This window comes from Homarus americanus, unplaced genomic scaffold (genome assembly GCF_018991925.1).
Source record: "Homarus americanus isolate GMGI-L3 unplaced genomic scaffold, GMGI_Hamer_2.0 scaffold57980, whole genome shotgun sequence".
Taxonomy (NCBI): Eukaryota; Metazoa; Arthropoda; class Malacostraca; order Decapoda; family Nephropidae; genus Homarus; species Homarus americanus.
The window spans coordinates 4,724,181-4,750,694 of record NW_024716703.1 but is presented as its reverse complement, the minus strand read 5'-3'; the positions used below and the strand labels follow the sequence as shown (position 1 = coordinate 4,750,694).

Sequence of the window (26,514 nt, the reverse complement as noted above, 5' to 3'; positions counted from 1 at the left end):
CTACCCACATCATTACCTACCCTGTTAACGTCGTCTACAGTAGCTCTGACGTTCACAACCACACCCATTAAGCTACCCCCACGACCACACCCTCCTAATACATGGTTCCACCCCGTAGCTGGTGGACTAAAAATACCCCCCAAGATACAGGTAAGGGAGGACAGGTGAGGAGTAGTTGCGACAGGTACGTGACTTCCAGCAGGTGAGGTCTATTACAACGGTCACTGTTTGGGGTCTTCCTTCAGTGTTGTTTAGGTAAGCAAGTTGGGGTATCATGGGTGATTGATCGCCGCCGGGGAGGAAGAGTTAAGCCCTGTTTGAGAGGCGAACACCTGGTCACTGTGTTTACATTCATACAACTTAATACAGTACGGATAATTTTCATGTTTTTCTTCTAAATATTTCTCTGAAGGTTATGGTCCGGTCCCCACTGCGGCGTTTATAATAGTGAAAAGTAAATAAATAGAAGACTGTTTACAGAATTAATTTAATGTGGCAATTATCTTCAGTCAACAGTACCCACTCTTTAACTTTTCGTTCAGCTAACTCTAATCATTTTCTCTTCTAAGTAACATTATCTATAGCTATTTAGTTTCTCGCTTTACTGCTCACAACTATTTCATAACTCTCTCACACACACACACAGGTTACCTCATTTATTTTTCTCCCTGAAGCTACGACGACACATCCCTTTGACCTCCCTTCCTCCTCCAGCGCTAACATCTATGCCCTTGACTCTTCAGGCTTTTGCGCCCTTAACTCATAAGACATAAAGGCAAGCATGAACTTAGCATGCTTCCCTGTTGGGCGCTGTAAACGCTTCACCTTACACAAGGTTGTAAGGGGAGTGCCCAATAAAAAAAGAAAATCTCCCTCTAACATTATACCAGTACCTCCCTCTAGCACCACACCACCACCTCCAGCACTACACCTCACCTCCCTCCCTCCTCAAAAACAACATTATTCTTGTATGATAGTCGCTCGCTAATGATCCCACTTACTTTCTCCCTTCAAGACAGTGAGTGACCAGCCCAAGACGTGTTGATCATACTCGCCAGGTGAATCATCATCAAGTGAATCATCTCCAGGTGGTTCTTCGTAACACTGATCTCACACAGGTAAATTCACTCTGCTCAGTCACTGTGTAATTTATCAACATAAGTCAATGGATAGACAGGTTACCATAGTACAGTATAATGTTACAGGTGAATGGTAAATATATTATTGTAGTTATAATTCAGTTTTGTTACACGTAATTCTCGACGGTGTGTGTGTGTCGTGAGAGGTCAATAAAACCCAATAGCTTAACCACAGGTGAAGTAAGCTCATTATCCCCAGGTAATATCTCTCAGAATAAGTTGTGATGAAAGATTGGAAAGTTAGGGTGGTCAATCTTCAGGTGAAATAAGCTTGGGTGGCGAGTCTTGCCGTGATTCAATATTTATTTTAAATGAGAAGACAACTGAGTGACTCCCTTGAACAGCAACACAATTATGGCAACTAAAAATGACACCGAAATTGTTCCGAGACTCTTAACTAGGTACTTTCTCTGACTATTAGTTAAGGGTGAAAATATTAATGAATGTATCTTTGACAGTTCAGGTGTTGTGTGGCAGCTACCGGTTTGCTTCTATAGATAAACACAATCAAATACCCGGCTTGGTTTTCTACCCCCCCCCCCCCCCACTGACCTATCACTCCCCCAGCTCCGCCCTTTCCCTGCAGGCCTCCGTGTCTTGCCCAGCAGGGGGGAGTCCTTGTCTGGTGAAGTCAGGTCAGCCCAGGTCAACTCTCTAATGCTGCTAGCCAGAGGCTATAGTCGGTCTTATGTTACAGGGCAATAAGGGTATGGTGTGATCCCTAGTATTCACACACACACACGGTATTCATATAATGTGGTTGGTAATAACCCCCCACAAGACCTTAATAAGTACAGGTCCCCCATGCACGGCCGCTCAGGTATACAGTCCCACGGAGGGGTCTTTAGAAAACGTACAGGTAGGGGCGCGGGGACTGAGGTAAGGTTAACGACGCACATCTTGTGGTCCCGCGCGACGTGTTGTTTGAGCTGCGTGAAACTCTGGTAGTTTCCCCAGCATGACCGGCTTATGTAGCACAGGTGTGTTAGGTTAATGGGCTCTTACAGGATGTGTCTGACTGCTGTAAGACAACTTGACCAAAACAAAAAAGGAGTATTTAACACACTGATGGCCACAACCAGTGGTATTTTAATTTAGATAAATGTATTTATTCATAGTAATATATAAACACATTATTGTATTAATCGTCGACAACTGATCATTACATATTATCAATAAGTTAAATTTTAAGAAGTGTTTGTGTAGGAAGAAATTTACTCGAACATCAACATAAAACATGAACAAGATGCACATGTTTATAGAAAAACGTTGACTTGGTGATGATAAACATTATTAAAGTATAGGACTCACCTGAAGGAGGCGACGACGTTGGTAGTGGGCCAGCCCATGACAAAGGAGGTGTCCTGACTCTTGGCCACCTCGGCCACGTCGTCCAGACACGACGACAACCACATCTCCGACACCCGCACCTGTGGGCCGCCACAACACCTGGTTACTCTCACTGCACATGCTGTGTTGAGTCTTTTACCACACACACTATATACAAGACTTTCGCCCTTCTATGGAGGCCGAAAATAGCTGTACATAGTGTATATAAATTATATAATAAGCTGTCGCTCATGTGAGTGAACACAAGACAGGCCTCCTTCCTCAAGAGCCGTGTCACAGAGGCAACACATGAATATCAACCAACCTTCTCTTTGAGTTTGAAGTTGCCACCACTCCTCGCCTTAGCCACCAGCAGGAGGTCGCTGAAGAGGAACAGGTGTCGCTCCTGGGACTGAACACCCTGAAAAATGATCACAAAGGTTACTCCCCTGTACACGGTGGTCTCAGGTGTACACGTAGCGCCCATGTGTACGGTACACAGCGCCCTGCGCATGTGTATTATGTAAGAACACATACATAACGGTGCACTGTATATTCCCTATGAACATAAATAATATATACAGTACATCTGCTGTATATTCACTCTAGGGACACATGCGTTTATATTGACACACCACATACAACACAGTCTCGCTTGAGTTAAACGCTTGACAATTGACAAACGTTTTCCTTGTACAGCGACTGTCCACACATAAATCTTCATTAGGTCCGTCCGTCTGTTAGTCTGTCAGTATAAAACCGAAAGTAGCGCAAGTCATCACATTACGACGGGACTTCTCCGAGTGTCCGCTTAATGAGCGCTAAACGACCTCGTTACGCATACAATTCCCATGATTGTACTTTTACTAACCCCACACATTTTACCGCTTACGCTCTCACGGCATTACCAGCTGGACAAAGGCAAGTGTTTGTTACGTCTGAACAAGAGTGTTACACTTGACAGTGAATTTGACAAGCTAGCAGAAATTTCATAAAATACTTGATATATATATATATATATATATATATATATATATATATATATATATATATATATATATATATATATATATATATATATATATATATATATATATAAAGTCCAAATATATTCCCTACCCATTCAACTCTTTTACTGCCAAGAGATGTTTTTAAAAGAAGTTACGAATCCATTTATGAATGTGGGGCGAGTGTTACCGTGTCCACACTATCCAGCGTCTCCTTCAGGTACGCCTCTACAACGTCTTACATCCCTTCACAATATAAGGAACGATAAGCCTCTTCAGTTTTACTATGCTAAAAAAAATTCTTCGCGGCAGACTGACAACAACAAGACCTCGGTTCACATTCTCAAGGGTTCTACACACCAGTCTATTTTCTAATTGGAGATAAGAGGATCCAGTAACATAGTTACAATACAGTCCCGGTGACATTTCGACGCCATTTTGACAGTCTACTTCTTGGTGTAGCATAAGCGAGTCATTCAGATGCGTTCTCACATCTCCTGTCGGGGAAACCGAGTGTCAACTTTGGTGAATCCCGAGTCTTTGGTATCAGATGGGCGGCTCTTTCTGAGGGCCTGTGGGGACATGTTCTTCTAGGCCATACCTGTCAGGGGCCAGGTGAGTGTGCGAGAGTTAGTACCTAGCGGTCACTGGCTCCTGCTACCGCTATCAGACCATGTTGCAGGTGACGTGATTGTACGGGAGGGGAAAACTATGTTGCAAGAGACGTGCACAGCAAATGAATACCATGATGCAGGGGACGAGTTTGTACGGCATGTCGCAGGTGACGTGTAAAGTACGAAAACATGTTACAGGTACAGTTAATGAACACTATGTAACTGGGGACACGTTAATCTGAAGGTGACCTTATAACAGCGCGCTGCCAGGCCAACTATACACCGCTGTGAGAGGATAGAAAACTTCAGCCTCTATTATTTTTTTTAAGAACTCACAAAAAAAGAGTGAACGCAGTATGTCATTATTGTACCCTGGCAAATATGATCTAATGTTGCAAGATGTCCCAGGCATTAGGAACCTTGAGTATAGAGACAGGTTAAAGCATCTTAATTTGCACTCCCTCGAGAGACGTAGAGCGAGGGGCGACCTGATAGAGGTGTATAAGTGGAAGGCAGGGCTAAACAAAGGGGAAATTACAAAGGTACTCAAACTATCCAACCAGGAGCGAACTCGTAATAATGGTTTTAAATTAGACAAATTTAGATTTAGGCGCGAAATAGGTAAACACTGGTTTGGAAACAGAGTAGTGGATGAATGGAACAAGTTACCAAATATTATTAACTCGAATACGCTGAATAGCTTCAAACATAGGTTGGATGCTTATATGAGCAATAGGGGTTGGGTGTAAACGGGACTGCCAAGTATGGGCCAATAGGCCCGCTGCAGTTTCCTCCATTCTTATGTTCTTATGATTCTGTGTATCAGTGTGTCACAGTCAGAGGTGGATGCAGGAATAATTCAAAATGGAGGATCACTTTATAACCCCCACCCCCCGCTGATGACGCACTCGTTGTTCTTGATGATGTATAGTGACTGATAGCACGTGAGGCAGGACACTACCACGGTGAACTTTTTTCAAATAACAAGATCTTGTCAGGACGGTGCCCACAGAGGCCTGGTCTAAAGTGGGGTCTGTGCCCGCGAGAGTGTAGCCGCACCCTCCACTACAGTTCACAGTTAGCCTAACTTCCAGGAAAGCCCCCCATCCCTAAGGGGGGATGGGTCGGCCCCTCTTATCCCCTGGGTACGCGCCATGTTACAGTAAATCCTGATAAAAGCTGACCAAGTTACTTAAGGCAGCCAACTATGGGGCGTCTTGGTTCTCATGATTATATTTGTGTAGTGAGCCAGGCGGCGCCCCCAAAGGAAATATCTCGCCTGAAGATGTGAAGTACCCGGTGTGTTATTATCTTAATCACGGGTCCTGGAGACCATCACACTCGCATATTTCATCTCCAGCTCCCGGCCGGCAGGTGACAAGCCTACGGGCTCAACACGCCCTCTCCCAGTCTTCAGAGCAGCTAATAAAATCTACGTGCTTAGCTCGCCCGATTATACACTACGATACACCGCCTCGCGTGTTATTATTATTATTATTAACAAGAACTTATGGCTCCCCCTTCCTGGCCTCCTGCACACCCTTTTTCAGGCCACCGTCAGCTCCTGCATTGACGTTCCGACTGCTTGTCACGCTGGCAAGTCATGGAGGTGACCTTGGCGTACAACGCACAAAATCGCGAACATTGGGGACACTCACCCGGTGCCACAGCTACCATGACAACCTTACTCAATCTTCACATCCGTCGCCATAATGAACACTTAGCGTAAGACAAGATTCTTCGAAGAAATGTTAAAGACTAATAATGACAACTGTTGTCCAAACCAGCTTCAAGAGTTGCTTGAGTTTCACTAGAAATTCCCGTCACTCTTGAATCGTACTTGGAGGTCACAGGCACTTCCAACAATTAAAGGATCCAGTGAGAGTAAAAACAACCTTGGTAGCAGAGGAATGTTAAGGTGAGCTTATCAGATACTTAACACTTCCAGGCTCAATAATCCACACGTCCCTATGTTTTTTTTCTGGGTCAATGTTACCAAACCCTCGTTAACTTATGGACAAAGTATATTTGTCTTCGTAATTCATGTCTCACCATATAAACAACTTAACTCATAGAACTGCCAATTTATTAATAAAAATACTCGTAGCGTAGAACTGCCAGTCTAACCATACCTGTCACGCATTACCTCCAAAACACACTCGTTATTCTCCCACAAACTTACGCAAAACACGAACCCCTCTCATAATGTGTGTCCGTCCCCAGTGTTAAAGAGTCGTGTCAGATCAGTAAGACTCAGGTGTTGAGAAAGTGTTCGTGGAGGTCAGTAATCAACCTGCTGGACGCCGCCATTCTTAAGCCTCATTAACGTGTACTGAGGGAGAGGTCCGTGTGTGGTCTGTGTCCGTGGTCCTGGTAGGTGGTTGTGTTGGCCGGTAGTAATAGGACAGTTAGGTGACAGATGGTTGCTGGAAGGTGGGGGTGTATGGGGTCCCAGGTGGTGGTGTGTGGGGTCCCAGGTGGTGGTGTGTGGGGTCCCAGGTGGTGGTGTGTGGGGTCCCAGATGGTGGTGCATGGATCTCTCGAGCGAATGTTCAAAGACCATTATGGAGATGACAAACAGCTATATCAGGGCGTAACAAGTCCCAAATTGGCTATATTTGTAGGAGTGTGGGAGGCAGGTTGGCGTAGGTGGAAAAAATAAGATATTGTCAAAGGGAGGGAGGGAGTGGGAGGGGGTGGCCGGATGCAGCACCTCTACCTGGCCGGATGCTGAGTGTACAGTTGAGCAACACTCCACAATACACCACCCAGCCTTGGTCATATCCTCCGCCTTCGTCTCCCACTCACACAAAACTTTTACCGTACTAATACTTCTCATTACACTAAAGCTTAATACTTCTCATTACACTTAAGCTTAATACTTCCCATTACACTTGAGCTTAAAACTTCTCATTACACTAAAGCTTAATACTTCCCATTACACTTGAGCTTAAAACTTCTCATTACACTAAAGCTTAATACTTCCCATTACACTTAAGCTTAATACTTCTCAATACACTTAAGGATCACGTCATCAAGGGTTACTTATGAAACACTTTGATTTATTCCTCGCACATCGCATTTTATCTCGCTCATATTATTCATCAACCAATCTTACTTAACCTAACCCAACCCCTTACGGTAACTACTGCACTTCCCAGGCGACGTGGATCAGATAACAGTTAAATGTAATTATAAAGTCAGTCAGTCTAGTTAGATATGAATCAACAGATGATAAGTTTATACTGTTTAAAGTTTCTCTCTCTCTCTCGAAGGGCAAGCACGTGTACAAATTCGCTGGTCATGTGGTAGGTATTTCACGGTTATATAGTAAGTACAGGTGAAGGGGGAGGGGGGATGGCACTATGAGTGACAACCATGGTAACACCCACGCCCTCTCCCCTTCGATTTCACTACACCTTGAATAGCTACACATATGAGGAACGTTGATATACATGATTATATACGACAGCATATTACACCTGGTACAAACACTTACACCTGGAACACATAACACTCAACGCTTCAGCTGGTACACAGACATACTTGATACACACGTTACACCCCAAATTACGTGCCGTCACACTTCGTTACCATCAAGCTGGTCCCGTCATCCCTCCGTCAAGGTACTGTTACGTCAGCGGGAAGGTGTCGCGGCAATATCCAAGTATGGTAACGTGATGGATCCTAAATATCTATGAGGAGGATCGGTCATCCACCCATACAGAACAACACCTCGGCAGCCACACGGCACAACACAACACCACAACAGCCACACAGCACAACACAACACCACAACAGCCACACAGCAAATTTATGTACCAACATCGTAAGGGACTCCAGCTGCGCTATGACTACATTTCCAGGCGAAGCTTAGGTCACGGCTCCTTGGTTGACCTTTACGGCAGGTTAACCGGGACCTGCTAGGTGGAATTATGATGGGGAGTGTGAGAGCTCCCATGGGGGACCTAGCAGAGCATCCGCAGCCCCGGGAAGGTGTAGGACGCCCCCAGGAGGACGCCAACCCCCAGGGGCAGGTGTCGTGCTCTCCTCAGGATGATAACGGGGTTTCCTCACTCCTCCAGATGAATGTCTGCAGAAGGCCATGTTTCCTCTCTTTTTCTTCACCGCTACCTCTACCGGGTACACGACCAGCAAGTTATCTACAAGTTACATCTCATTCCAAACAACTCTCCCTCATCACAGGTGTGACAGGTAGTAACGAAGTGCTTCACCTTCACCTCCACCTAAGGCCAGATACACACCTCCTCTCACCTGCTGGTCTCCCGTCTCTAGTATACCTGCCAACTGCTTCAAAGCTGAGGGGCAACTATCAACAACTGTTACAAAACATTCAGATCACCAGCCCTACATGATACTGTAAAAATAATATATACTATTGTATTATCTCTCTGGATCAAAAATTTTCAGGATCAAACATTTCAATGGCCAGTTCGCTACCTGTAGTTCGTATCATTTTACGCTTAAACGAAGATAATCCACACGTCTCTCTATCATCAAAACAACTCGTGAGACACCAACAGGTAAGAGGGGCAGCGAGAGAGGCAACAATACACAATGGACAGGTGTATGATGAGAGGCAGCATCCCGGGGAGGTGCTAGAACCATGACGTGTTGCCCCCCACCACACCTGATAAACAAACACACTGAAGGCGGGAATTACAACCATGCATGTATTACGGTATTAATCTGAAGGTCTCATTATATCAATAACTGTCAGCATGAAACTCGCATACAAGATAATGAGTCGCATCCGTTCATCAGCATCGAGTAGAATGATTTAGTATACACGACTAACATGACTGAGCCAAAGGCGAATGAACAGCGGTAGAGAATGAGTAGAAGACAAAGAATAAAACCAGAATGAGGAAATACACAAAACAAAGAGGAAAAGACAAACAAAACAACCAATAATGTGCTCTGGCCGGGTTAAAAAGAGAAGGAATAATCTAAGAATATTATTGAACTCCACAACAGCTATGTCCCTGTTACACACACCCACCCACACAGGAAGGTCAGATCTGAATCATCAACAATCAGATTCGAACAATGGCTGCTTAAAAAAAGGTGTATTGTTAACTTTGACAAAAATAAAAAAAATAATAAAAAAAGCCTCACTTGTACCTACAGCAGTTACATCACTTTATAAGACAAAAGTTGGTGTTAATTCTTCGTTATAAAGAAAAGAATCTATTATGGGATCTCAAGGAGCCAGTTCGTCGAGTCAAAGCTGATATGGTATGGTTTTGTAGTGTGTGTGTGTGTGGCAGACTCCCCTTAATTCCTTCCAACACTTAAACACACAATCAAATCATCAAGGGTAACAGGAAAGACTTAACACTTTACAGTCAACCTTCCACACTTAAATTATGAGAACCAAAACAGGTCGTATTCCTAGACAAGTGCTTCGGCTAATACTGGGAACATTTTATCTACAACCACAATCTTTTCTTTCTTTTTCACTTCCTTGTCTCCCCCCTGTGTGTTGTGGTGGACGGATTGTGATCTTTGGTGAGTTATTATATGTTAAGGGTCATTAGGATACTAACCCAATGACCATAAGACGTAGTTAAGAGAGGAACACATGAAACAAAATCAAGGAAGGAGCATTGACAGGGTAAATGGATCACGCAGGGAGCATTATGACAGTAGAGGATCAAGGGAGGAGCATTATGACACAAAAGGATCAAGGAAGGAGCATTATGACAGGTGGATCAAGGGAAGAGCATTATGACAGAAGGATCAAGGGAGGAGCATTATGACATGAACATCAAGACAAAAAGATGAAGGGGGAGGACTCACGGTGGTGAAGGTGACGGGCGTCTCCATGATGAACTGCCTCTTGGGGCGTCCCTCTCTCGTCCTGTTAGGGGGCAACCCGCCGCTGGTGCCGCCATTGTTGCTGTTGTTGTTGTTGGTGCTGTCTTTGTTGTTGTTGTGCTGGTGGTCGACGCTAGGTCCGCGCAGTCCTTTGGCACTGAAGGCTCGCTGAAGTCGCGCCGCCGTCGTTGACCGCTTCCTCATTAGCCCCTTCATCTTCTGCAGGAGTGAAGAAAGAAAACAATTATTATGGATGACATAAACAAGATGTTTTTTACACAAACACAGTACTTATGTTTTGTTTATTAAAGGTAAAAATAAAAGAAATTTCCTTCGATTCTACTTCTCAATAAAACGTTTACCATAATAATGAAAACGCTGGAATTATTCAAGATTGTATTTATTGAAACTACACAAATACAACCCACATTTCACTCGCAGACAGTGTATATGCTATTAAGTCAGCGTAAAAACGAGTTCGTAAATGGTCACAGTAATCAAGACAGGTACTGCTGCAGGCGCCCTCCCGTGGCCACACCTCTACCCTCACAGTGAACACTCCTGAGAAAAGCGACTTCCCAACACACAATACTGTACAGCCGTCCTTCAACCCTCAGTCAATCCTTAGGTTTTATTAATAGATAAGGTGTACCCCCAGCGGCTGACGAGGGTGAGTGCATCGTGGGTGGGGACTAGTACGCCATGGGGCTGCCAGAAGGGACCCGCATCTTCAGGCAACAATCTTCGTGTTCATGGTCTCAGCCAGAGGTCAAGCATATATAAAATAAATAAAAATAGACTCCAGTAAACAAGAAAGCAGGTAAAGATTGTGAATACTAGACTTGACGACAAAAATACGACACGCGACAAACATCTCGACACCTGTCCACATTGTTTTCCTGTACCAAAGGTGAGACAATTTTTTTTTGCTTTTGTCATAGTCCGTCAAGCGTCATAAATATACTTAAAGAAGTAACACTACAATACCCAATCCTAAGTTGTATATAATATTCCGGGTTGATAATTAGTCGCTAAGGTTTATTTTTTGTTTAAGATAAGTTATTGAGGACAAGAGTTACGGAGTACGATCACTCTCCCTCCCCTCTGTTCCTCTCTACTGACTGTTTTGAATAATATCATTCAGAGAGTTGCGCCACTTGTTCATTCACTCTACCTGTCGCCCACACCTGTGTTATTGACCCTAAACTCTCTAACACCTGTCACCTGTGCCTTAATCATCGTATGCATCTGTCCACGCACTCTAACCATAAGCTACACCTGTCCCACACATCATAAACATTGACAACACCTATCCAATAAACCCTAACTACTGCCAACACCTGTCCAATAAACCCTAACTACTGCCAACACCTGTCCAATAAACCCTAACTACTGCCAACACCTGTCCAATAAACCCTAACTACTGCCAACACCTGTCCAATAAACCCTAACTACTGCCAACACCTGTCCAATAAACCCTAACTACTGCCAACACCTGTCCAATAAACCCTAACTACTGCCAACACCTGTCCAATAAACCCTAACTACTGCCAACACCCGTCTCGAACAATATAAGCCATGCGCCACACCTGTCCATACACTGTGAGAGGATGAGCTACCTGTTCACCACACCTTTGGGAACACTGTCTTCTACACACCTGGCCCTGAGCAACAACCTCATCAAGGTTCCCACACCTGCCCCACCCCTAGCAGCGACGCCTCAGGTAACACACACACAACTGCCCCATCCCTAACAGCGACGCCTTGGGTAACATACACATAAATTGTACTCCAGGCTAAGGAAAAGCCAGGCAATGACAATCTACCAGCACCTTCCTGTAAGAGAGAGAGAGAGAGAGAGAGAGAGAGAGAGAGAGAGAGAGGTGTGTCCGGGTCTTTCTTAATACACCACCACTAACTCCCTGCTTACCTATATCACTTCATCTTAACAACAGGTAATTCACCCTCAGTAGCTCTCTATACCCAGAGGTGTCATCGCCGGCGTGACTAACCCCCACCCCCCCCTCCTACACCTGATTAACAGCGCTAATTCATATACCAGAGCTGGAGGCGAAACCGCAATTGGGTAGTAGTCCCACCCCTCTCCCTCTCTGCTAACTCGCTATTGGTCAGGAGAGCTGGTTGCATTCTCCTCTAATTGGCTATTGACTTCCCATTCAATTTGTTAAGGAGGAAATATATGACGATTGGATGACTATTTGTAAATATATAATAACCAATATAAAATAGATAAAAAACAATCTATCTACCTATCTATCTAACAATAGATCACAAAGTCACTTGATGAGCTTGATCTTGTAAAAAACATGACCACATCCTCTTACGAAAACCTACCGAGAAAAATTAAGAAACTGTATTGCGAAATTTTGACCCAGGGTGAGTCTGCAAGTAGCTGGGAACACCTGAAGAGCAACACCTACCTACACCTGCCTCCATGACTCACCTGGACTACACCTATACAGGGCTATCATGGGGCCCTAGTCAATACCAGTGCTCGATAACAGGTCCACCTGGTCAGCCCCGCAGGTATACCAGTAACTGTTGTCTCTCCCACACTCACCTCCTGCCGAGCGAGTATGACCCGTCGGTACTACTTGCAGAAATATTATTATACAACACCCACTACTGAGGTACCCAAGAGTGTTGGGTATAGCTCCTGTGGCCGCCATACTTAAGGATCAAAACACAACACAGCACAACACATCAACAACACAACACCGTATAACCAAATCACATCTCTATATCCTCCCTCCATAAGAATCATGACAACACACACACACACTAGTACAGTATTCACCAAAATAAATTAACCTTTCTGTTTCCCTTAAATAAGAGTCAACACAGGACTAGCCATCGCCTGGAATGTTAAAACACTGCAATATACCCCGAATGTCCACTTAGCATAAGGCTTATATACGCAAACCATTGTGTACCTCCTGGATCTCAACCCATTATGAGTCTTACTGCCTCCATACACAGTATCTAATATCCTGTGTGACTGAAGGAGTAACAATACGCCTTAAGGGAGTCTTCAGGGGCGGATGTCGTGTGACTTTCAGAGTACATGAACGAGTTGTCATTGGTTGACCTTATGGATGTAGTACTTAAGGTCGTTCATCCCCTGTAGCTCGGAGGTAATACTCGACTCAAGGGATAATGTTCTCTAAACCCACGAGTACTAGAGGTGTTATTTCTCTACCACACAGCTCTTGGCGGCCCAGATATGTAAATAACGAGAATGTCATAGCGGTGATCAGAGGTCGGCCACTAAAAGACTGTTAACTCAATCCTGTAACTGGGCGTGTGCCAACCAACCCTTCTATAACTGGCTCACAGAAGGTTCTAAACATACATGGCGGCCAAATAGATGGAAGTTCTATCATAGTTTGAGGTCTATTGTCTTAAATAATTAGGGAGGAGGGTTCTTTATCAATGGTTGAGAATCCGTACACTGACCCCCCCCCCACAAACAGGAACCGGTTGTGTTATGGCGGTATTAAAACCCAGATTAAGGAACGTTGATAAAGGAATTAATTAAAATCTACCTTAAAGAAGTAGTGAAGGTGGTGGTGCAGGTGTGAGAGAGAATCAAGATGGCGGTGTTTTATTTACGTCTATTGAAGGTATGTTTGTGTATATTATTGTTTATTATGTTTAAATATTACCAAGTTTTCCCGTCGTGTGTGTGTGTGTGTGTGTGTGTACCCATGCCCAGTGGTGAGGTGAAAGAGGAAGGAAGAAACACAAGGAAAAGTGGATGGGGGAGGGAGGAGGAGGAAAGCGGATGGGAGAAAGGAAAAGAGGAGGAAGAAGGGAGAGGGAGAGAGGATGGTGAGTAGAGAGGAAGGAAGGAGGGAGGGAAGGATGAGAAGGGAAGAGAGAAAGGAGAGTAGGGAGGAAGGAAGGGGGGAGGGAGGGAAGGATGAGAAGGGGAAGCCGGACGTGTTAGGGATGATCCTGGCTGTGCAACGGGGCCCCGGCGACCATCCTGGACAGCTCACCTTGCACACACACACACACACACACACACACACACACACACACACACACACACACACACACACACACACCACAAAACACAATTGGTTTTTATTTCTTTTGTTTTCCTCCACCGTATCAGGTCTCGGGATATAATCCAGTCTTTATAACCTTGGAATAAATAAACCCACTTTTTTACTCCCCAAATTTGGATCATGCATAAATTACTCACACCCACAGTTTTAAAAATCACCAAATAATCTCCCCCCCCCAAAAAAAAACAAGTAATTACGATTTTAATCACCTTGCCTTACACTCCCCAAATTATCAAGTTTAATTTCCTCCTAACTAGGTATGTATGTAACGTCTAATTACCTCAACTACAGCATAAACATAGTGGTGAGGATGGCATCACAATTGCCCTGAGACTGCATTAATCAGAGAGTTAAAAAGCCACATGATTTTTTCGGTGTTCTGGATCCAGCTTGGTGGTGTATTGGCGGCAGGACGATGGAAGGGCCAGTCACTGATGCCCCCGGGAAGATGTGAACGGGCGTGAGTAATTATGAATGAATGAGTCACTGTGCATGTGTGGAGGAGACAGCAGCTTTTGCGTGAGTCATCTTGGCGGGTCAGTTGGAGTCAGTCACTGAAGAGGGCGGTCAGAGTATGGAGACAAGGGGAGACTAAAGATAATTATAAGAGACAGAGGAAAAATATATAATGAAGATAAGGATGAGTTAAGAATAATGATGGAGGGGAGAAAACAGGAAATGGTGGCAGTAAGTAGTACCTAAGTGACAACATTTACGGTGTCAAAAACATGATGGGTTTGACAGCGTGACAAGCGTGGTGATGGCGAGAGTAGCAGAGTGACACATCAGCGTGACGGTGGTGACAGTAGCAGGAGGAGGGTAATGGGGGGAGGGGGGGAGGCAACAAGTGTGTCATGCAGGCAAGGCAAGAGACAGTCAGGGGAGTGTCAGTGTGTCAGCAGAGTGGAGGAAGTGAGGGAGTAAGTGTGGGGAAGTAGCCCACAAAATTACAGTGGCCAGAGAGTGGATTTCTGGCCACTAACGCTCCAGGGGGCCACCGCCACGCCTCCAGATGTGTGTATGTGGGGGTGGGGGGGGGACCATGGCTTTGGAAAGGAAGTGGAAAAAGGAGGAGTTGTAGGAACACACGAAGGAAGAAAAAGATGCTAAAGGAACTGAAAAACAAAATAGGAAATGTATTACGGAAGAGAGGAATAAAAGAGAGGTTAGAACACACACACAAGAATCTCTCTACTGACGCACAAGCAGAGGATGTGGTGAAAATTTACCTGAAGCAAGAAAGCAGAGATGTAAGCAGTTTTAAGTGATTACTGGAGAGATTCTTTCCCCCCCTGAACGATGCGGTTATGAAGAAAGTTGCCGGAACAGTAAACACTACGTCTGCTGTCACCCATGAAGACAGCTGATTCTATAAACACTGCCATGCCGACATCTACAAAAACAGCTGGTCATGTAAACACCGGCATGCTGACATCTACAAAAACAGTTGATCATGTAAACACAGGCATACCGACAGCTACAAAAACAGCTGATCATGCAAACACAGGCATACCGACAACTATAAAAACAGCTGAAAATGCAAACACATGCATGGCGTCATCCACAAGAACAGCTGACCATATGAACACAACTATGGCGTCATCCACAGAGCAGAAAATTCCTGCCTGGTAAGACAATCATCTCACGAAGAGAGACAGAGTAGGTATCAAATTCGTCTCTTAATTACTAGCTAAGCCCATTCTCTGGTGGTCCATTCCCCCCTCCTCTCAGTCCAGGGTAAATGTCAAGTAAAAAGCAGAAACGTAAAGGGCAGCATGAGTGAGTGTGGGACGTGCGTTAGGGCGACGCTGGTCCGAGCCGACACACATAGGCATTCACTGGAACGCTTTGTACGCACGCACACACCTGCCAGCTACCGTACTCATATTGCACACATTATACTGTCGTTCCTATCGCAGTGACTCGCCGTTCTTGATACAAAAATAAAAGACGTTGGACATTAAAAAAAAAAGTAGCGCATCGGATTTTTCTTCAGACATCTCATGCATCACTGGTACTGCAACAGATTTCAATAACCGATTCCAACTCAACATTTCAATATCAACTGCGCAATCATTTACATTCAGACATTCAACACCAGAGTTTTTAGTATGCACTGTAGTCAAGATTATAAGTTGAATATACGTAAAATTAACCGTATACTGTCATCGTAAGTCATAATAGGTCTACCGTCCATACCATCGCCCGTACCTCTGACCACCACTACAGTACACTACACTAGGCAGAGTTAATTAGTTTTGTATATTAATGAAAAGCCACTACAGTGTACTACGGACTATAGCACTGTGTTGGGGTGAGGTCTACACTTTGGAAACTGTGTACGTGACTCGGCGTCCGTTTATTGTACTTACTTCTACCTGCCACATATGTACGTGATTTTCAAATAACTAAAAATTAAAGGAGAAATGGAACGAAACCAAACAATTACGAAAACCACTGCTTACAAAATCATAAATTTTTACGTTCTACTATAAATAAAACTTCCTTATTATTATCCTCATTGTTACTATTCTTATTTACATACAGTTTATGAAATATGATGATCACTATATAGTTTAAACATCAATAACAGGAATAATACATAGAGACAGACAGGTAACGTGTTTTTTACTATTAAGACTTCCAACAAAGACATCGGGATGACTAAGCAAGACACAAGGATACTGTTTCCTTAGATGCTGAAGAAGGGGGGAGGGAAGGGGAGTGAGGGTCTGTTGTCTTCAGGTATGCTATGTGGTCATGGTAAAGGATCCTGGGGACGTCTCAGGTACTCATTATGATCTACAGGAGGAAAAGTAGTATGGTGTGGCGTAAAGGAGTAGTAATTTGGTACTCCTGCAACCTACGGGACGAGGCGCAGCTGGTGATAACATTGTACGCCCATGAAGGGAGACTATGGGATACCTAGTGTCTAAATATCTAGTGGGGGATCTGGTAGTGTTATAAAAATAGATCTATCACTATGAATCCTTCCAAGTTCATGTGAGCTCGTCCGTAACTTTGTGTCGACGTGGGACAGACAATGGAGTTAGTTTATTCTGCAAATTGGTTGTGGCAACACGAGTGCGTATAAATCACCACGAGGGTGTGGTCACTTGGTCTGTGAACCAACAATTAAGTGGTGGTGGTGGTGTGTGTGTGTGTGTGTGTGTGTGTGTGTGTGTGTGTGTGTGTATATGTGTGTGGTGTATATGTGTGTGGTGTATGTGTGTGTGGTGGTGTGTGTGTGGTGGTGTGTGTGTGGGTGTGTGTGTGTGTATGTAATAAGAGTGCAGAGGTCTTATTGCAACTATATCTTGCGCTAGTCAGGCCGCACCTCGATTATGCGGTTCAGTTCTGGTGCCCCTATTATAGAATGGATATCAATTCACTAGAGTCGGTGCAACGAAGAATGACGAAAATGATTCCAGGACTTAAAAACCTTCCATATCAGGATAGGTTAAAGAAACTTAACTTGCATTCCCTAGAACGACGAAGAGTGCGGGGAGATATGATATAAGTATTTAAGTGGGTGAAAGTAATCAATAAAGGGGATATAGATAAAGTTCTTATAATATCCGAGCAGGATAGGACTCGAAGCAAAGGATTTAAGTTGGATAAGTTTAGGAGGGAGATAGGAAGGAACTGGATCACAAATAGGGTGGTGAACGAGTGGAACAAGCTTAGCAACTTTGTAGTAAGTGCTGGAACGCTGGAGAGTTTTAAAAGGAGGCTACATAGAGTCATGGATGATAGAGAGTGGTAGTAACTCTCGACAGGAGCTGCCATGCACAGGCCAACCGGCCTATTGCAGACTCCTTATTTTCTTATGTTATTTTGTGTGTGTGTGTGTGTGTGGCGTGTGTGTGGTAGCGTGTGTGGTGGTTGTGGTGTGTGGTGGTGGTGGCGTGTGTGTGTGTGTGTACGTGAATGAACAGTACCTTGGTCACTTGTGGGAAAAAATGCAACAAATAAAACGAGAAAGTATGTGAATCAACAAGAGCAAGGTAATGTGTGTGTGTGTGTGTGAAAACTTACATACACGTGACAATTTCCATCAAAATATGCGAACTAAACAAGGATACTAACAGGTGATCAACGTTCCAAGGATAGTGAACAAGAATAAGGGAACACCATCACTATTTACCTTCGGAAAACTCCACTATTACCTCCTCCATCTTTCCCGAAAGCCATGCCATCACGCCTCGGAGCCACAATTAAAGGGGAGGGGGGGGGGGGCTTTAAGACCATTACAAAAACCACGTAACACCCTGAGAGGCTTGTTATACTCGCATGGTGAGATACAGGACACCCTGGCTGATATAATCTTAGATCAAGTCCCTCACTGTTGGTACATCGGGAAGTGCGGGGACCTTGTGTGGCGACATTGAGGTAATTCTGAGGAATCTGACGTGAGGAAGTCATTTACTTACTCCTGGAGGCCACACGGGTGAGGGCAGCACACACTTGTTATAGCCATCACCGGCCGTAACAAACAGGGAGATACAGGTCTTACCAAGGACCCGCCGGGATGCTGCTGCTGCTCTTCCGTCAGACACAAAGACGAGCCAACCAGTACTGGGTAAGGTCACTACACTTGTCCACCTTTTGCAATATATATTTTCAGTCTTGGCTTTCATGATCACGTATCAAGGAACCATTCGTCGTGATCACCCACAACAGCTCAATATGAACACTCACCCAGTACCCTCACTCCTCCCTCTACCTCCTCACCCTCCCTACATCCCATCTAGACTCTCCTTGGCTTATCATCCAGCAGGAGTCTCTGAATTTCACCGTCTTAAGAAATGTGTAGGAGAGAGAGTTTCACCCATTCTGAGAAACACTTTACGCCTCCCCCATGAAGAAGTCCTTGAGAGACGCTCTTAACACAGCTTTCACACCACACGGACAATTATATGGACACACACACACATACAGGGCACTGCTCCTTCATCTTATGCCGTGTTTTGCAACGTACACACACCAGCTACCAACATCTACATACACAGACACGTGACTGATAGCTCCAGTTTTGCGACACGATGCGGCCAACTGCCTTGTTCTTTCACACTCCAGTTTCTCCACAGTCTGTTCTTTCTTTCTGGGCGGCCACAACACAGACCGGAGTGAGATACATATTAACACTGAACCAAGACACTGGAACACTTCAAAACAAGACAAACACGACACATAAACACCTTTGTTATTCTAGAGGAAGAGTTCGAGATATTTGTTGTTTTCGTGCTAAGACAATCCTCCCATTAATTCATCATCATATTATTATATTCCAATGTCATCTTTATTAACTTACTCGTAATTTATTCACTAATTAATCTACAGGTAATGATGGTCGCTGATGTGATTATATGAATGATCGCGGTGAGATAATTGGTAAGTGGCCAGTGCTTATTGTTAGGTTAGGTTATAGAGGTTAAAAGTATTACAATATGAGTATGGGTCACGACGCCTTGTCAGTATAACAGTTAATCAGAGGAGCTTGTGTCCTTGTTGGTAGACAGACTGACCACCTTCACCTCCTCCAGCATCGCCTCCTGCAGTGTGTGTACCTCAAGAATAACACCTCACCAGCCTTCCCCTGGTGATCACAAACACATTACGACGGTCACAAACACATTACGACGGTCACATACACATTACGACGGTCACATACACATTACGACGGTCACATACACATCACGACGGTCACACACACATTATGGCGGTCACATACACATCACGACGGTCACACACACATTACGGCGGTCACATACACATCACGGCGGTCACAAACACAGACGGTAACAAACAACACTCACACTGACTCGGGTGCAGTGCTTGCGAAACCTCCTCATGTTTGCTTGTTAGTATTTCCCGATGTTAGCAGGTTCAGGAGCGGCACGGCACGGCGGCCGCCTCCCACGGTACTACTGACAGCAGCACCAGAAGGAGGGGAAGGGGGAGGGCTTGGCTTGGCTGCAGCGCCGCCCCTCGAGTCGGTCACTTTCCTCCTGACCGGCGCCAGACACCACCAGCCACGAACACCTCCGGGGCCACTACGCTTACTCTATGCCTCTGACAGACACACACACTACACCCCCCCTTCACCTCACCCCTCTTTACCACCCCACCCCCTCACCTCTCTCTACCACCCCCCTCCCCTCACTACCTCCCGCTGCTTCAATGAGTAATTGTTACCTCAACTGGGTCACAAATTGTCTCAATGTCCATCAGGCACACACACACACACACACACAGGTAAGCACACACTTAGGTAAACGCGTACGGGTAAGCACGTCCGCACTCCACCCAAGTGAGGAATTATGAATTCCTAACTATATCACGTGAGGAACAAGAACCATCTCCAACAACCTGTGTGAGCTGAAGGATCTACCCGGACCACGTGATGGATCTGTAGTGAGGTAGCGGATTAGCGGCCTGGTATGACGCAACGGCCAACCAGACAGTGGACGCCGACATAATAATAAAATAATAATAATAATAATAAACGGTTAATTAATAGAGTTGCAGCCGGTGGCTGAAAATTTACAAACTTACATTAGATTTAGACACAAGAATGTTTACAAGTCCAACTCAAACATTACCAGATATATAGTTAAACTATATGTTGACTCTTTGTTTATTATATTTTCGTATTGAAAGCTTTTGTCAATCAAGTGACCCACTCCCCGTTTCCACCATATGTAACTTATCATCTCTGTTCATTGTATATTTTCAGCCTTCGGGCTGCCATGTTATCTTAATAAACGGTTAATTATTATTATTATTATTATTATTATTATTACACAAAGCTGCAGTGGTTTCATTGCATTACTTGTAAAAAAACATTTTATTTATTTCAGAAAGGCAAACTTCGATAGTTTGAAGAGGCAGCTGAGATTAGGGGTATCTCGCTTGGGGGTGAATTACATGACCTCACATGAGGTGTCCTCACACCATGTACCCACAGAAGGCGACCTCACCTTACGTGGATACCTAACGGTTCAGGATGACCTGATAACAAGATCTGAGGTTGACGAGTTCCACAACAATTAAAAATAATGGGTTACTTAATGCACGGAGGCAGAACATACCATACAGAAAACTCAGATCAAACAACAATGACCCTAAATGGATAAATAATTACTTAAAGAACATTATTAGACAAAGGTAGGCTATAGGTAGGAGAATAAATCGTGGTGAAGTTTACCTCCGAGATTATTATAAGGTATTGGCCGGTAGGGGACCGAGATAAGAAAAGCAAAGAGGAATAATGAACTGAAGGTAGCAAGGGATTTTATCAAATGTTTCAAACTAAAACACGAGAAAAGATTGGACCAATGCAGTCAGCTAACTGATAACGACGGAGAAACGAGCAATAATCTGAATAAATATTTTTCAACAGTTTTCACCACCGAAAATTTAAACATGATACCCGAGGCATAGACTCTGTACAGAGAGAGTGAAGAAAATAAATTAAGCGTGATAGTAATGACTAGTAACGATGTTAATAAGCAAATAGACAAACTAAAACCTAGTATGCCATTAGCAACGTTGTTTAGCGTGTCCTTAAAAACGGGTGCAGTACCAGAATTCTGGAGGATAGCAAACGTAATACCGATTTTCAAGAAGGGAGATAGATCACTATCCTCTAACTACCGTCTAATTAGTCTAACATCAATTGTATGCAAATCAATGATTCCCAACATGGCTTCACAAGCGGGCGTTCATGTCAAACTAATCTATTAACATTCTTTTCATCTGTTTTCGAATCAGTGGACGAGGGGCACAATTATGATGTGGTATATCTCGACTTTAGCAAAGCCTTCGACAGAGTCCCCCACGAAAGACTAATAAGAAAAGTGGAGGCTCATGGCATTAAAGGTAATATTCTAAAATGGATTAGGGCGTGGTTACAGGACAGGAAACAGCGAGTGAGCATAAACGGCACTAAATCCCATTGGAGCAACGTCACTAGTGGAGTTCCCCAAGGCTCAGTACTTGGACCATTATTATTTATTATATACATAAACGACATAGATATCGGCGTAGACAGTAACTTGTTAGATGGATATATGAGCAATAGGGGTTGGGTGTAATGGGACTGGCCAGTATGGGGCAATAGGCCCGCTGCAGTTTCCACCATTCTTGTGTTCTTATGTATTTATTTATTTATAAATCGACAAAATATGTCTTCAGTTATTTCAGTTTATATGCCTTGCTTAGCATACTACTTAATTTTTGTAGCTTTTTATTCTCGTTCTGGTCAGTTTTATCATGTTAATCAAAATATTAAGTAAGGGTGTAAAGATACGAGAATGGTAGTGAAGAGGATGAGGACATACTGATAAAACAATAGTCCACGTTTCCCTGTTTACACACGCGCGCACACACACACACACACACACACACACACACACACAACACACACACACACACACACCCCAAACAAAAACTCATTAACATTAAACAAAGAGAAAGCGTCACTAACTTTCCCTTTCCTCAATCAACAGAAAGTAACGAAGACGAGAACCTGTCAATCTCAAGGTATGATAAAAACAGCATCAAGGTTCAGAAATTTATGAACATTGATACATAAGAATATAAGAAAATAAGGAGTCTGCAATAGGCCGGTTGGCCTGTGCATGGCAGCTCCTGTCGAGAGTTACTACCACTCTCTATCATCCATGAATCTATCCAGCACTTACTACATAGTTGCTAAGCTTGTTCCACTTGTCCACCACCCTATTTGTGAACCAGTTCCTTCCTATCTCCCTCCTAAACCTAAACTTATCCAACTTAAATCCTTTGCTTTGAGTCCTATCCTGCTCGGATATTATAAGAACTTTATCTATATCCCCTTTATTGATTCCTTTCACCCACTTAAATACTTCTATCATATCTCCCCGCACTCTTCGTCTTTCTAGGGAATACAAGTTTAGTTTCTTTAACCTATCCTGATATGGAAGGTTTCTAAGTCCCGGAATCATTCTTCGCTGCACCGACTCTAGTGAATTGACCAAACACGGAGGGGGGGGGGCACCGCTATCCTTACACACACATCCACTCCTGTAACAGCAATTCAGCGTTCCACTCCACTACACACTCACACCACTGCCACACCTCCCTCTCTCACCTTTACTACCACATCAGCGCCACACTATACACACCACCACTACCACAACTAACCACACACACACACAGTATGTAGACATCTATCACGGCCACACCATCACCACCAACCTGACACCGTCTACACCACAAACAATTTTATGCATTCCGGTGTAACTAGTTCCTGCAGACACCCCAGCCTGAGTTATAGCCACAATAACTGAGAAGCTGTCGTGACTCCCACCACCGCCTCGTTTATAAGGGGAGGGGCGTGGTCCTTAGTGTGTGTGTGTGTGTGTGTGTGTGTGTGTGTGTGTGTGTGTTTATCTTTTGAAAGATGGAACACTTAACCTTTTCATTTTATGTATTTGAATTACATCTAATTTATCTGAAGTTGACTCAATTTACCTAGAGCTTACCTGAGTATAATTACTCATCTGTAATTGACCAGGTACACCAAACACTCACACATGACACCTTCGGAACCTGACTTAACACACTTGAAGGGAGATGAATGTAATAAAAAAACTGAAAACCTAGATACAAATGAAAGGGTTGAACAGGTAAGGTTGAACACGTGTTGAGGGTAGGTTAGGTTAGGTGAAGAGAAACAGGTAAGACCTATCACCTGAGGAGCTAAACGCAGGTGACGCAGGTGTTAAGGCAAAAGATGGGAGGAGGAGGAAGTTGTATCCAATTCAGAACAATGGAACACCTTGACTTTGTTGAGCCATTGGTGGTGGTCACGTTACCTTACTAGACCTGCTTCAGGAGAGGTACGCCGTGAATGGGATGAATGAACTCAACCGACATGAAAAACAAACAAATGTAGGATAGCTTTTATACCTATGAAATAATTACCATAAAACCAGGTCAAATAAGTGAAACGCGAGAACTAAATCTAGATTGAAATTGTGAGTTTTATGTAAGGTTTAAGTCTTGAGTGAGGGCGTAATGACTTTTATATTAGGTATTAAAATAAAGGTAATGTTGGGATATAAATTTATGATTCGTATTCACAACGGAGTGATCAGTACACCGGTAAGCCTGGACTGGGGGCGTAATAAGTACTGGGTCCCGGGAGGAAACATCGGCCACTCCCTAAAAGTGAAATCCACTGGTGAAATTTCCCACGAGAAATCAAATGTCTCCTGACCACGTCTTGGTCGCTCTTCTGCTATGTCTTCACACGGCCCGCCCTCCACATCTGTTGACGTGTGAGGCCGCCTTCCTACACCTGCTGACGTGTGAGGCCGCCTTCCTACACCTGTTGACGTGAGGCCGCCTTCCTACACCTGTTGACGTGTGAGGCCGCCTTCCTACACCTGTTGACGTGAGGCCACCATGATACACCTACTAATATGTAAGGTCAACTTCTTACATTAGCTGATGTGTCAGGCCGCCCTCCCACACCTGCTAACTAGTCAGCCCGTTCTCCTACACTCACTGACGTGTCAGGCTGCCCTCCCACACCTTCTGACGCAAGAGATTATCCTCCTACATCTCTTTACCTCTTCCCCACCTTCTCTTCCTTTCCTCCGTCTTTATTTTCTTTTCCTATTTTCCTCCTTCCAATATTTGAAGTATTGGTCATCGTTGGGGTAAGGGAGGAGAGGGGGGGGGGGTCGAGGGTAGGACAGGAGGGGTACCAAGGGCGCGGCCTAGTAATAATAACAAGACAAGGGCGTGTAAGACCAACCCTCGCCCATCATTACCCCGCCCGACACGGCCCCGTCAGGTAAGTACTAAAATACCACCATTACACACCCAGTTCATCTCGGAGTCGCCTTGTGGGCAGATAAACAACTCAGGATGTGACTCCGGGGACAGGAATGTATCTGAGGGTGGAAATGGCTGATCGGAGGGTTAAGGACAAGAGAGAGAGAGAGAGATAACGGTGTACTCGAGAAGGTTGAGGGGATAGGAAGATGTGATGTAAAAGAAACAAAACAAGAACGTTACCAAGTAGTACAAGTATGTCATCAGATTCTTTAAACGTTATACCAGGAGCCACCAGCCTCCATCAAGACCCAACACAATAACCTGGAGCCACTCAGAGCCATCTAGAGCAAGTCTGGTAGGATCGACGAACAGTGCAGTGGAAACATTTATAAACTGACTAAGATAAATGACTAATTCAGTTTTATGAGTATCAGGAAGAATATATTTTTTTGTTGACGGGTCAATGATTGGAAGCGTTACACACACACACACACACACACACACACACACACACACACACACACACACACACACCTCTACTGGTATACTACAAAAGGTATGATACAGGTGAGACTACAGGTGTGATACAGGTGAGACTACAGGTGAGACTAGAAGGAAAAACCCGTTGCATAATGGATATTATAATTACAATCTACAGAATTTACAGTGCCGACAGTCGTAACGAGTTGGTGGTGGTAGTAGGTGGGGGTGGTGGTAGTAGGTGGGGGTGGTGGTAGTAGGTGGGGGTGGTGGTAGTAGGTGGGGGTGGTAGTGGTAGCAGAGAAGGTAGAAGTGGAGTAGAAGAAATATAACAAGAAAAGGTGCAGGTTGGAGTGACCGAGGAGGAGGAAGAAGAATCCAGAAGAGGGAGAGGAAGATGGGATAGTTGGAGGGAATGGGAAGGGAAAGGGGATGAAGGAACAGGAAGAGAGGGGGAATATGGGGTGGTGGGAGAGAGGGATGAGGAAAAGGGAGGTTTGTGAATCTGGGAGGAAGATGGGATGTAGAAGGGGTTAGGGAGGAGAGGGGGGGGTGAGGAGGGGAGAGTGAGTGACCACCGGAAGAAAGAGTAGACGCCGCCACTTTCTACAGACTGATCGTAATTACACTTTCAGATGAGGGCAATAACCGCAAACTGTAGTGCCTGGTTCACCATTACTACAGTGACTGGTTCACCATATCTACAGTGTCTCAATCACACTACACTGGTTATCGACGTCTCCTCTTCCCACCTCTCTCTCTCTCTCTCTCTCTCTCTCTCTTTTCTTTTCCACTTTTCTACCCTCCTCCTCCCTCTCTTCCATTTCTCCCTCCCATTCTCTCACTTCTTCTTCTATATCACTCTCCTCTTCTTCCCTCTCTCCCTATTGTCTCTTCCACCCTCCTCCTCCTCTTCTGCCTGCCGCCCACACTATCTCTCCTCTCCCCCCAACATGGTGAGGATACCTTGAATTGTTTGTCCTGATGAGATGCGCTGAGCTTATAAAGTGTGCCCCCATTTCCTTCTACCTCCTGCTTGCTTCATCCTGCCTTCCTTCACAGCCCGTCATCCTACCCTCCTATCCTATCCACCCCCACCGCCCCACCCCGATGCATAACTAAACGCCAAGGTAACAAAAATACCGTCATGGGTCAATTCATTTTATTGCTGTCTCTA

At 44.5% G+C, this 26,514-nt stretch overlaps 1 protein-coding gene across 3 annotated transcripts in view; it reads right to left on the bottom strand.

The window, feature by feature from the left end:
* The window catches only part of LOC121858261, an 86,777-nt gene that overhangs the window by 15,254 nt on the left and 45,009 nt on the right, over window positions 1-26,514 (bottom strand). For 2 of the 3 annotated variants that reach the window (XM_042354567.1, XM_042354566.1), the window contains 3 exons: window positions 9,913-10,149; window positions 2,794-2,889; window positions 2,451-2,569 (listed from right to left, as the gene is read on the bottom strand). In XM_042354567.1, the coding sequence (XP_042210501.1) occupies window positions 2,451-2,569; window positions 2,794-2,889; window positions 9,913-10,149 (452 nt within the window). Of the gene's footprint in view, window positions 1-2,450; window positions 2,570-2,793; window positions 2,890-9,912; window positions 10,150-19,843; window positions 19,895-26,514 lie in introns of those variants that run through there. The other variant, XM_042354568.1, reaches the window with a different exon arrangement.